This window comes from Monodon monoceros, unplaced genomic scaffold (assembly GCF_005190385.1).
Source record: "Monodon monoceros isolate NGI ecotype Baffin Bay Population unplaced genomic scaffold, NGI_Narwhal_1 Super_Scaffold_21, whole genome shotgun sequence".
NCBI classification, from domain to species: domain Eukaryota; kingdom Metazoa; phylum Chordata; class Mammalia; order Artiodactyla; family Monodontidae; genus Monodon; species Monodon monoceros.
The window spans coordinates 15,241,634-15,255,410 of record NW_021703778.1 but is presented as its reverse complement, the minus strand read 5'-3'; the positions used below and the strand labels follow the sequence as shown (position 1 = coordinate 15,255,410).

General features: G+C 35.7%; 1 protein-coding gene across 1 annotated transcript in view; it reads left to right on the top strand.

Annotated features, from left to right (window-relative positions):
• MALRD1 (MAM and LDL receptor class A domain containing 1) overlaps positions 1-13,541 on the top strand; it is a 579,678-nt gene extending 566,137 nt beyond the window's left edge. The window contains exons 39-40 of the mRNA XM_029239293.1: positions 10,695-10,770; positions 13,461-13,541. Of these exons, the coding sequence (XP_029095126.1) occupies positions 10,695-10,770; positions 13,461-13,541 (157 nt within the window). The remainder of the gene's footprint in view (positions 1-10,694; positions 10,771-13,460) is intronic.
• Positions 13,542-13,777: the final 236 nt, after the last annotated feature.

Sequence of the window (13,777 nt, the reverse complement as noted above, 5' to 3'; positions counted from 1 at the left end):
GATACCTCACTGTAGTTTTGATTTGCATTTCTCTAATGGTTAGTGATGTTGAGCATCCTTTCATGTGTTTGTTGGCAATCTGTATCTTCTTTGGAGAAATGACTATTTAGGTCTTCCACCCGTTTTTGGATTGGGTTGCTTGTTTTTTTGATATTGAGCTGCATGAGCTGCTTGTATATTTTGGAGATTAATCCTTTGTCAGTTGCAAATATTTTCTCCCATTTTGAGGGTTGTCTTTTCGTCTTGTTTATGGTTTCCTTTGCTGTGCAAAAGATTTGAAGTTTCATTAGCTCCCATTTGTTTATTTTTGTTTTTATTTCCATTTCTCTAGGAGGTGGGTCAAAAAGGATCTTGTTGTGATTTATGTCATACGGTGTTCTGCCTATGTTTTCCTCTATGAGTTTTATAGTGTCTGGCCTTACATTTAGCTTTTTAATCGATTTTGAGTTTGTTTTTGTGTATGGTGTTAGGAAGTGTTCTAATTTCATTCTTTTACATGTACCTGTCCAGTTTTCCCAGCACCACTTATTGAAGAGGATGTCTTTTCTCCATTGTATATTCTTGCCTCCTTTATCAAAGATAAGGTGACCATATGTGCATGGGTTTATCTCTGGGCTTTCTATCCTATTCCATTGATCTATACTTCTGTTTTTGTGCCAGTACCATACTGTCTTGATTACATAGCTTTGTAGTATAGTCTGAAGTCAGGGAGCCTGATTCCTCCAGCTCTGTTTTTCTTTCTCAAGATTGCTTTGGCTATTTGGGGTCTTTTGTGTTTCCATACAAATTGTAAAATATTTTGTTCTAGTTCTGTGAAAATTGCCATTGGTAGTTTGATAGGGATTGCATTGAATCTGTAGATTTCTTTGGGTAGTATAGTCATTTTCACAATGTTGATTCTTCCAGTCCAAGAACATGGTATATCCCTCCATCTGTTTGTGTCATCTTTAATTTCTTTCATCAGTGTCTTATAGTTTTCTGCATACAGGTCTTTTGTCTCCTTAGGTAGGTTTATTCTAGGTGTTTTATTCTTTTTGTTGCAGTGGTAAATGGGAGTGTTTCCTTAATTTCTCTTTCAGATTTTTTGTCGTTAGTGTTTAGGAATGCAAGAGCTTTCTGTGCATTAATTTTGTATGCTGCTACTTTACCAAATTCATTGATTAGCTCTAGTAGTTTTCTGGTAGCATCTTTAGGATTCTCTATGTAAAGTATCATGTCATCTGCAAACAGTGACAGTTTTACTATCTATAGATTCTTATAACAGATTTAATGTGCCACACTGTAATTACACACTACAAATTGTAATCTTGGCTCTGGCTTTTTTATGATAAACACAACCATATTAAAATGCCCCTCATTGGAATTCCCTGGCCGTCCAGTCATTAGCTCTCCTTCCTCTTACTGCCAAGGGCTGGGTTCCATCCCTGGTCGAGGAAGTAAGACCCAACATGCTGCACAGTGCAGCCAAAATAAAATGTTCCCCAAATCTAATTCTCTAACACACTGTTGGGCTTCAAGTGTTCCATTTAATCCCTCCCACTTCTTGCTACCACCCTCTCCTAGATAGTTTTACTGAGACACATTTTGGCATAGTCTCAGTCTGATATTTTGAAAGATATTTGTTGAAACAACCTCGTGAAACCCATTGCTGGTCTTCCTAAAATAATGTGGACACTTGTTACCTTGTTAGCCTAGAGTATAGTGACAGGATGCACACCATAAGTCTTCTATCCTGAGTTGGTAAAGATGTGCTTCTGAGCAACTGTTTTTTTCTTGTTTGTTTGTTTTTTGAAAGTGTGACCTATGTGATTGATTCTTTTGTCCTGCTTAAATTTGAATTGGAGAATCTTAAAGTCAAATTTGTATCCTACATTAAGTAAGTAAATAGACTCTCACCATACCCATGTCATATACTGTCCCCATCTCTTTCCCTCTGGCTCAACTCTATTTTCCAGTTCTAAGAATCCATTTCTTCACTTCCTATCTGTTTCTCATTTGTCTTTTTTTTTTTTTAATTTATTTATTTTTGGCTGTATTGCTTCTTCATTGCTGCGTGTGGGCTTTCTCTAATTGCAGCAAGTGGGGGCTACTCTTCGGTTGCGGTACCCAGGCTTCTTATTGCAGTGGCTTCTCTTGTTGCAGAGCACGGGCTCTAGAATGCAGGCTCAGTAGTTGTGGCGCAAAGGCTTAGTTGCTCCGCAGCATGTAGGATCTTCCCAGACCAGGGCTCGAACCCATGTCCCCTGCATTGGCAGGCGGATTCTTAACCACTGCATCACCAGGGAAGTCACTTTTCATTTGGCTTATATTCTTCTATTATGCTTATCTTTACAAACTGCCATAAAGTTGCTCTCATTACAAAAAGGACAAAGTAGTGTCTAAATTAAAAAATGTGTGATACCTCTTCTTAAAAACGGTCTATTCAGACAGGCTAAAATTTGAATTAGAAACAGTCAGAGACCAGGTGTAAAATAAAACTTGTCTAAGGTTTTGAGAAAAGAAAGATGATGTATGTGAATCGTGTGGCACCGATAATTGCACAGGAAATGCAGTGCACCAATCTTCTCCTATTACTACAAGTTAAAAATGAACAAACCAAAAAAAAAAAAACCTTCATTTTTATAGGTTCTAAGATCAGGAAGCAAAAATAAGAGCATTACTCATTAATTTTTATAATGAGGCAGAGAAAAAAAAATTATTAGTACCCTAAGAAACAAACATTTCTAAAAAGATCTCTTCTTGACAGAAATACGTTTAATGAACATTAAAAATAGATATGAGTAAAAGTGGGGACCAGAAATATTTTATTTTTGTTAGGATTTTATAATGTATTTTCCCTTTATCTGAAAGATTAGCACACTCAGAAAGACTTCATAGACAGTCTTAGGACTGGAAACATTTGGAAAAACCTAATTAAAGAGTTTAAGATGACATAGGTGGAAATGAGTAGAGTAGAATTGAGATTTACTTCTCTGAGACACTCCAGATTCACCATTAATCTGGCTAAGCAAAATTTAATATAATAGGCATGACTCCCAGAATAAATGAATTCCATTTCCACCAGTGAAATGATTGTATTTCATAATTTAGATGGGCCCTTTTTTTAAAAAATATGTCACATGTACTTTTATGGTTAGAAAACATTTTCCCCCAGCAATAACAAATCAAATACTTCATAGCCTGAAAACTCACATCAACCCCTGATATTTATACATAGATATTTCATACCTCTTATTTTTCAGAGAATATGAGTTATAAGGGACACAGACCTTTATTTTTCAAATATTGTAAAATGATTTATTTGTACCAAATTAATTTTTCTCCAGTTCCCATGTAATGAAATAGATAGAAGGACCATCTCTATTCTCTTATACTCTACTCATCTTCAGGAAAGGCCCCAGGCTGCTCCTCTGAGCTGGCACTTAACCAGCTGAAAAAAATTTAAAAAAAAATGAAAGAGACAGAGGTCAAAAGTAGGCTCCTGGCCCACTTAAAGTCTTGGGCTCAGTGGAACAGAAATCTAAATACAAATGTGACTCCATGGTAACAGTAGTAAAAATGAATGTCTTTTCTCTCAGGGTATTGATGAAGTATATTGCTGGGAGTAGGCATGGAATAACAGAATAGAGATCTGGTTAGTGGCTTTTTTTCCATCATTAAGCCTTCGGACTATGTGCATTCATTAAGTTATTCTTTCTATAAACATTCAGTTGATTCCTGCCACACTAGGTACTATATTAGGTGCTGAGATAGAGAGAAGAGTAAACCAGACAAGGTCCTTATCCTCCAGAGGACTTATAATCTAGTGGGGGAAGAACCTCATTTGCTCCATCTGTAAAAAAGGCATAAACAAGATGATTGCAAAGGTCCTTGCTAGCTCTAAGTAAATAAATTTATTTTAAAAAATTAAAAGTACTACAGTGAGTATTATTACTAATTTTGCCACTTCCTTATTTTTTTTCCTTTATCCCAATGTCCTTTCATTGGTCCCAAGTTTGGGGGTCAGGAGAAACAAGTAGGAAGTTTAAAAGAAGATATAAATGACCAAAGGAGAGAATAAGAAAAGAAGGTAAAAGAATAGCACTGGACAGTTAGTGGGCATCTACTTGTGGTAGGCATTTTATAAATGTAATTTAATCTAAGAGACAGAAATCTAGCAAGCTGCCACCCTCCAAAAGAAATTCTAGAGGCAGGAACAAATAATGATCAACTTTGTAAGTATAGGACCTAACACAATGTTTGTTAGATAATATGTGTCCTAGAAATGTTGGATAAATTTAAACAAACATGAAAGATGATAAATAACATAATCAGCATTCTAACATTTCACCACCTTAAGGAGTGAGTCACCACATTATAGACATCATTTTCCTTCAGGCCCTTAACTCAGGACAGTTATTTCTTGGATCTTAGAATGTTCTTCAGCATTTAGAAACAAATATAGAAATCATTTCTTTAATGGAAGCATGAGAGCAAATTCCTCCACACACACATGCACAGCAAATATCTTTTGGTAAATAAATTATCGTGTTTATCTCTGCAAATCACCTAGATAGCTGCATTAGGATTGCCCAATTTCAGGAAGTGTTGTTCTCCATACTTTTTAGTAGACAGGTTTTTACAGTAGAGTTTTATAATGCCATCCACCTGGGTGTAACAGGAATCATCATGCATGGCCATCTCAAATGGCATTCCACCTTACTTTTATAATTTGTGCTAAAGTTTCGAGCTCATCTGAACATTTTCTAAGCCTATTTTTTTTTTTTTTTTTTTTGCGGTACGCGGGCCTCTCACTGTTGTGGCCTCTCCCGTTGCCGGAGCACAGGCTCCGGACGTGCAGGCTCAGCGGCCATGGCTCATGGGCCTAGCCGCTCCGCGGCATGTGGGATCTTCCCGGACCGGGGCACGAACCCGAGTCCCCTGCATCGGCAGGCCAACTCTCAATCACTGCGCCACCAGGGAAGCCCTTCTAAGCCTATTTTTAAATATGAATACATTGTGACAGATTTACTCCCATGAGATGGTAGTGGGGACTACTACTAGGTGTTTGGTGGATTTGACTAAAAAGTGTGAGTAGTTTCTCAGACACACGAAATGACATACCAGTAAATTGAAGAAAAACATGTCTGTTCTTAACAGAAAGAAAGTAAACCACTGATTGATAACCAAAAACAACAATTAATTTAGTAAATAAAATTAATAATTAATAAGACACACTCAGTAAGACAAATTATAAAAGTTGATTAAAATTATTAATAAACTTACAATATGTGTAAATTGATGTTTATTTTGAAGTATAGACTTGTCAACGAAAACAATTCAGGCATTGTCTTGTCATTCTTTCCTTGTAACCCTCCTGATAGCCATTCTTCAACATGCAGGGTGACACCTATGCTCACTGTCACCTTGTTTTTCTTTCAACGTAGATAAAGGTTTATTCACTTATCCAGTCTAAAGGTTTCACATTAAGTGACAATCAGACTCTACCCAAAACTGTCCAAACGTTGCCATAATAATTTGCCTCATGCGCTAGCATTACAATTTTGTTTTATATTAATGAAGGTTTTATAGTTCCACTAAGCTAGAGATAAATGTGTTTACCAATAAGAAACCTTAACCAGAGCAATTAGACAAGAAAAAGACAAAAAAAGCCATCCAAATTAGAAAGGAATAAATAAATCTATTACAAATGACATGATCATGTATATACAGAAAATCCCAAAGAATCCACCAAAAAGCTACTAGAGCTAATAAATGAATTCAGCAAAGTTGCAATATACAAAATCAACACACAAAAATCAGGTGTGCTCCTAAATACCAGCAATAAACAATCAGAAAAAAAAAATTAAGAATGCAATCACTTTTGAGAATAGCATCTAAAAGGATAAAAACCTGGGAATAAATTTAACCAGAGAGGTGAAAGGTTTCTACACTTAAAATTACAAAGCATTACTGAAAAAAATTAAAGAAAACCTAAATAATGGAAAGACATTTCGAGTTTATGGATAGGAAGACAATATTGTCACGATGTCAGTACTGCCCAAAGCAATCTACAGATTCAACACAGTGCCTATTAAAACTCCAACAGCCTTTTTTGCAGAAATGGAAAATTGATCCTCAAATTCATATGGAATTTCAAGGGCACCAAAAAGTCAAAGCAGTCTTGTAAAAGGATCACGTTGGAGGGCTCACACTTCCTGATTTCAAAACTTACCACAAAGCCACAGCAAACAAAACAATATGGTATTGGCATATGAATATACATAGAGACTAATGGGTTATAATTAAGAATCCAAATATAAACCCATACATCTATGACCAGTTGATTTTTGACAAGTCCATTCAATAAGGAAAGAACAGTCTCTTCAATAGGTGTTGCTGGGACAACTGGATTTCTACACGCAAAAGAATGAAATTGGACCCCTGCCTCATACCACACACAAAAATTAACTCAAAACAGATCAAAGACTTCAATATAAGAGCTAAAACCATAAAACATTTAGAAGAAATCATAGGAGTAAATCTTCATAACCTGGGATTTGGCAATGCATTCTTATATATGACACCAAAAGTATAAGAAACAAAAGAAAAAAATAAATAAATTGGACTTCATCAAAAACTTTCATGCATCAAAGGGTATTAAGAAAGTGAAAAAGCCTACAGAATGGGAAAATTTGAAATCATATATATGATAAGAGTTTAATATACAGAATATATAAAAACTCCTACAACTCATCAAATCGACCGACAACCCAATTTAAAAAAAGAAGCATACCTGAACAGACATTTCTTCAAAGAAGATATACAAATGGCCAATAACCATATGAAAAGATGCTCAACATCATTAGTCATTAGGGAAATGTGAGTCAAATCTATAATTAGATACCACTTCCCACCTTTTGGGATGGCGATAATAGTAATAATAAAATAGAAAATAGCAAGCGTTGGTGAAATAGAAATCTGCATATACATTATTTGTGGAAATGTAAAATGGTACAACAGCTATGGAAGACAGTTCGGTGCCACCTCATAACCTAAAACAGAATTACCATATGACCCAGCAATTCCATTCCTAGTTATATACCCAAAGGAGTTGAAATGGGGCCCAGATACTTATACGCCAATGTTCAAAGCAGCATTATTCACAATAGTCAAAAGGTCGAAACATCTCAAGTGTCCATCATCAGATGAATGAATAAACAAAATGTGGCATACGCATACAATGGAATACTATCCAGCCATAAAAATTATTGAAGTTCTTATACATGCTACAATATGGATTAACCTTGAAAACATTATGCGAAGTGAAATAAGTCAGACAAAAGGATAAATATTGTATCATTCCACTCATATGAAGTACCTAGACTAGGTAAATTCATAGAGACATAAAGTAAGTTAGAGGTTACCGGGGGCTGGAGGAAGAGGAGAACAGTTTTTATTGTTTAATGGCTATAGAATTTCCATTTCTACTGATGAGAATGTTTCAGAAATAGGTAATGGTAATGGTTGCACAACACTGTGAATGCAGTGAATGCCGCTGAATTGTACACTTTTAAAAAGTGGGTAAAATGGCAAATTTTGTTATATATATTTTACAAAGTTTTTTTAAATTAATAAAATTCATTTTATTAAAAAACTTTGAATTATATTCTTTAAATGCGTGAAGTGTATGGTGTGTGAAAGTCATGTTTACTGGATGCAACATAGATGAAGTTTTGTTTTGTTTTTCTTCATTGCCCATCTACAGTGATCTCAGATATCTATTGTAAATACTTCCATGTTTTTAATCAACACTAAAACAATTTTGTTAGTTAATAAGCTATGAAGTCAATTCCTTTAGAGGTGTTCATATGCTCACTAAATTTAAATTGGAAACTTGCATCAGAAACATTTTCTCTGTTTAGCCCCCTCACAATGCCACCCTATACAGTGCCTGCACATATTGGATGTAGCCAGAGCTTAATAATAATTTAAGTGAATTCATCACAAGTTAGGGGAGGAAAACTCATGTGATCCATGCAGCTTCCTTTCCTCTACTCTAAGCTTCTAAGTCAATGTCTTGCTGATTCCTAGAGGTCGCTCCATTCTTTGAAACCTCAGCTCTTAAAGAGCTGTCTGCTCAATGACAGATACAGTAAGTTAAACAAGCATTTTTTATCCTAATGCAGACTATCATTGCACCATGCAGTGTTAGAAGTGGCAGAAAACTTCATAGTCAAACATTTTGTTTTCCTCATATCAGGATCCATCATTTTAAGTAAAATTGTGCTTTACTTAAACAAATTACGCTTGAATGTATATAATTGATGAAGGTAGAAGATTATATCATAGAACTTGAAATGGTAAATATATGGAGTTGACATTTAAAATTTTTCTTAATGGAAGTATCTATGGGCAGTGGGTAATATTTTACCTTTTAAATAGGAAAGACATTAAGAATTCAGAGATTTCCAGTGTTGGGAGACATACACTTGATCTGGGAAAAATAAAAGTTTGAGATTACTAATAAACATAAGTTGAAGTAAACAGATTTGCTCACCTTCCACTACTCATACTGTGACCCTTTCTTGTTTTATTACAACTCCATATCCTGACACTTATGTATCACCCTTCTTTCTTTACAGTCACCCAATCCCCAAAGGCTGGCCACTTTATTTTAATAGAAAATTATTTAAGACTTAAAATCCTTCAGAAGAAAAGTAGCTTCAATAGCTGAATTAATAGGGTTGGAAAATTGATCAATTTACTTGACTTCTGCCTGCCAATATTGGTTTAGGTCATCTGGGGTCTCAGCAGTTCAAAGCCAAAAATAAGCACCTCATATCAAAATCTTTTGTGTTGCATCTACCTCAGTTCTACCCAACTGACAGCCGAGCCTGTCCCTCCAGTTCCTGGTTGCCTGCCCAGCCTTTGGACCATCTGTCCTGTCTAGTCTTTATGGTTTGGGTTTCCTCCTGTTTCCTGATTTCATGCCTGATTTCAGCCAATAATAATTTTTCTGAGCTGTCGGTGTTTGGGGCTGTCCCATCTTTACCTAGTGCCTAATTTCCATTTTGTTCTAATCCTCCCTCCCTGCATGTTGTTTCTCCTGTACCAGCCTTTGCTTTCACATTTGGACATATTTCGAAACACCACTTCACTTCCCACCCAGTCTGTTTTGCAAGCAGCACTGTCTAGGCTCTTGCTCTAACTATGCCAATTATTGAGCTTACTGCTCTGAGAACTTAACTTCGACTAGTCTTGGAGAGAGAAAAGGCAAAGAATCAAGCACCACTCATTCAATTTAATTAGAGCAACTCATAAGTTTTCAATTAGTGGTTAAGGAATTAACTTGTTGCCTCACCGTTTAAGAGTATATCTATGATTTTTTTTTCACAAAATAACTCACAAAAATGGCTGCTGTGGCCCTCTTCATCAATAACCAAAACGTAGATGCAACGAAGGTGAACTGGTTAAGCTATTGAATATTGAAGCCAATTACATAGAAAGAGCGGAGGTCAGGAAGCTTAGAAGACACTGAATCCACAGGAAGAATGTATTGTCAGTCAAACACAATTACCCTGATTATGCTATTGCGCTCATTAACACTTATTTTTTAGAAGAGGACCATGTGGTTTGGTAGATGAAATAAGAGGTCATACCTCTGACAGTTTCTTTTCAAAGAGTAAATCAGTAAGACTTCCTCTTTATTTTCTTTTCTTTTAGGATTTAAGGGTACATTATTGACAAACATTTATTGTCATTATACTCTGATTGGGCAAAAATAGTCATGCATTATATATTGTTTCTTCCTGGTTGCCTCCTCAAGACACTGGCAATCATCCTGGAATCGGTCTTCCATTCTCCACTATGTGTATGTGTGTGTGTGTGTGTGTGTGTGTGTGTGTGTGTGTGTGTGTGCGCATATTGGGGATTTTCCTTATATCTTCAATAGGGTGTATTTAGTTATCTGGTTATATTTAGTTTTTTCCTGTGATGAGCATTTTTTCTTCATCAGTTGTGACCAGCTATACCAGGGCTACTTGTCTTCCCATAAGTCTATTGACTCTTAAGTAACTGAAGTATAAAAAGGAAATGATCATTTAGGAGCTCAGTTAATCAGAGTAAATTATGCAGATCTAGACCAGTATGTCAGATTACCAAGGACATGCCTCTTTATGATCCATGAAAGGAAATAGTAACATAAATTTCTCTTCAAAGTGCTCATATTTAAATTTGCTGTTTAAAATGTTAAATACTATGACAGGCACTACATACAAATCTTTATGACAGACACTGTCATGGAAAATAGTCCTCAGGATGTGGTGGGTTTGGCAACTCTTGAAGTCGATGGGACTTCAAGGTGGCCTTTCCTTATAACCAATTCAACTTTATATAACATTGTTCTTTCTAATCTTGTACACCTTGGTATTATTTGAATAGTATTTAAGCAATCAATTTTAAGAACAACTTTTTGTATGTGTTTGGGTTTTTTTGGATTTAAATATTCAGAGGTCAAATTACATTTGCTTTCAAGAATGTGTTTGCCTTGGTATCCTGCAAAAAAGTCTTTACTTATGGAAATACATTCATAAAAATAAGTACACTGGCTAGATAATGTGTCTCCCAAAGATTTCTATCAGATAATAGCCTGAAAATGTCGTGTGGTGCATTTTAATACTCACTTTTCTTTTTGTGGCCCTGGGTGCTTTAAGGAAAACTAAAAGAAGTGTTAACTGTGCATTTGTTAATCCAATTTATGGGAACTGGAGCAACCCAGAGAAAACAGAGGTAAGTGGTAATGAACTGTATTGTTTCAGAACGGGGAACAAGCCTGCACACGTGCACACATACAGACACACACACACACACACACACACACACAGTGTTGTCTGGACATGTTCCCATATCATGGTTAAAAGATGTGTTTTCGTGGAATTATTTCTCCACTAAAGAGATGGGATGGGAAGGAGTTTCAGTCTCTCTAAATATGCAATGAGAATTTTCCATTTCAGGATGGTTTCAATCTGCTTGTAGAATCAGTTCACTGTTAAATGGCTTTGTGGTCACTGTTCATACCCAAATAGAGCTGACAAATCTGGAAAATATCAGTTTAACCCACAAAGAATTAGTCATCTACTCACAGTAACTCTTCATTGACTGTTCTTCATATTTTATTCCCAAACACAAAAGGGAGAATAGCGTTCTATGCTCTCTTTCAATTCAGGTGTGGGCTGTGAGGATCGTTACCTGATAACTTAGAAAGAGAAAGGAGAAAGTAAAGTGTGTTACATCTTTCTTGGCCTTTTGTTAGGACTACTCCTTATCAGTGCAATATGAAGTAGGCTAGAGAGAAAATGGCAAGTATAATAAAATCTCTCTCGCCCCTTTCTTAAATAGGTAATATGAGCATCCATCTGGGTATAAAACAGGATTAGCCATAACACATCACTTCTTCTGTGTGAAAGCTTCCTTACATCTGATTTTAGAAATATTGTATCAAATTCATTCTCTTGTGAAAGTGAGCATGTAGAAAACCAACTTTCATTTTCTCCTATTATTTTTTTAATGAAAATCCTCCATAAAACAGTTGTTACTGTTGCTGAAACCGAGTAGCAAAGGTTTCAGATCAGGTGGTTTCTAGTATTTTTGAGTGATGTGGTTGAAGTCTAACACAACCCTTGACTTTTTTATTTCTGTTACCTGATAAGTTAAAAAGAGGAAAGGAGAAATTAAGGGCATTGCGTCTTCAATAATGATGTCATATACACTTTTAGTATTGTTTTGTTAGGAATGAAAGGAAGAAGTAAGATATTTCCCAGAACACAGAATTAATTTGGATGATTTGCCAAGTCAGTCGAGTCATAGAATAAAAATGAAAATGTAGCCCTACTTAATGGATAATAAACAAATAAATAAATGAATATTTAAGAAACAAAATGTAATACATCTTCTTGACAAAGTAGGAAGGTGTAATATAAACTTATTTTCATTTTTACTAAAGAAAAGAAAACTTAATCTTTAGTTTAGTTTAACTTTTAGTATCTGAAAGTTACAAATGATGTAAGGAATTAAAATGTGTTTTAAATTTGACATTTTTATATTTATCATTCCTCTTTCATGTTTTTTTCTTTCGATTAAGAATGGCTAAGGAAGAAATCCTGTCATAGCTCTAGACTTCTGTTGCTATTTTGATTTCTGTTGTTTCAGAAACAAATGACTTTGTATTAGTTAAACTAAGTGCACCTTCCCTGACATTGTAACAGAGAAATAGACTTCCCCGAAAATACTCTTCTGAACATTCTTAGAGAAAATTCTCATATTCTGATATAGAAATTGAGAGAATAGTATAGTGAAAACCACATACCCATCAGCCAACGTCAACAATTATCAACCCGTGCTCATTCTTGTTTCACCTCTACTGCCACCTATTTCCTTCACCCACCAGAATGGTGGTGATATTTTTTTAAATAGACTTAATTTTCTTTAGAGCAGTTTTAGGTTCAGGGCAGAACCTAAAACTTTCCATATACTTCCTGCCCCCACCCATGCATAGCCTCCCCCATTATCAACATCCACCACCAGAGGGGTAGATTTCTTACAATTGATGAACCTACACTGGTATGTCATTATCACCCAGAGTCCACAGTTTACATTATGGCTCACTCTTGGTGTCAACCAGAGTGTTTTTAAGCAAATTCCAGATATCATTTAATTTTACCTGTACAGGCTTCAGTTGTACAGGATAAGAACATAAAAAATATATAACCACAGTAACACGCTTAAACATTTAATAATAATTCCTTGACACAATCAAATATTCAATCAGTGTTCAACCTACCCCAATTGTCTCATAAGTAAGTAGGGGGTTTTGTACTTTGTTATTGTTGCTATATTTTTAAAATCATGATCCATATGAGGTATATGCATCCAAACTGGTAGACATGTCTCTTAAGTTTCTAAATCTCTAGGTTTCATTTTCTCTCTCTTATTTCCACCTTGCAGTTTATTTGTTGAAGAAATGAGGTTGTTTGTCCTATACAACTTTCCATGTTTTAGATTTTCTAATATATACTGCAAAATATAATTCTCTGAGCTGAAAGCTGTTGGTTGTTGTTTTTTAAAAATTTTTTGTTTTGTTTTGTTTAACTTAACTATACTCAAAACAGCAGACTTAGAGAAACCAGCACCATAGAAAGAAGCAATCAAGATCCTGGCCACTACATTCCCCCATCCCACCAGAGGTGAGGATGAGGCAGTGACTCCTATGCCACTAGAGGACGCTGGGCATACACCAAGACTAGGCCTGTGTCAGTGGTTCAGGCGGTGTGGACTGGAGGTGCTGAAGTAGGAGCTGGTGATGCTCTAGTTATTACTGCAATGAAAATCCATTAAAAATTCACCTCAATCTGCATGATCTGGAAAGAAGTCTCTTATTTTAACGCCTAAAATCATAACTTTTTTCAATGTGTTTTTTTTAGAGTTCTATGTACTCCTTCTCAAATCCATTATATGACACAACATCAGGAAGCCTGGAGACTGAATCTAATCATCTCAAATAGTACCATCAAGATCAAGTATGCTTGGGACTTCCCTGGTGGTCCAGTGGTTAAGACTCTGAGCTTCCATTGCAGGGGGCGCGGGTTTGATCCCTGGTTGGGGAACCAAGATCCCACGTGCTGCATGGTTTGGCAAGAAAAATGAAAACCAACCAACCAGCCAACAAACAAAAAAAAGATCAAGTATGATCTTGTATTCCAGTCCGTGAAATCTGATAGAAACTCATGCAATAGTAAAA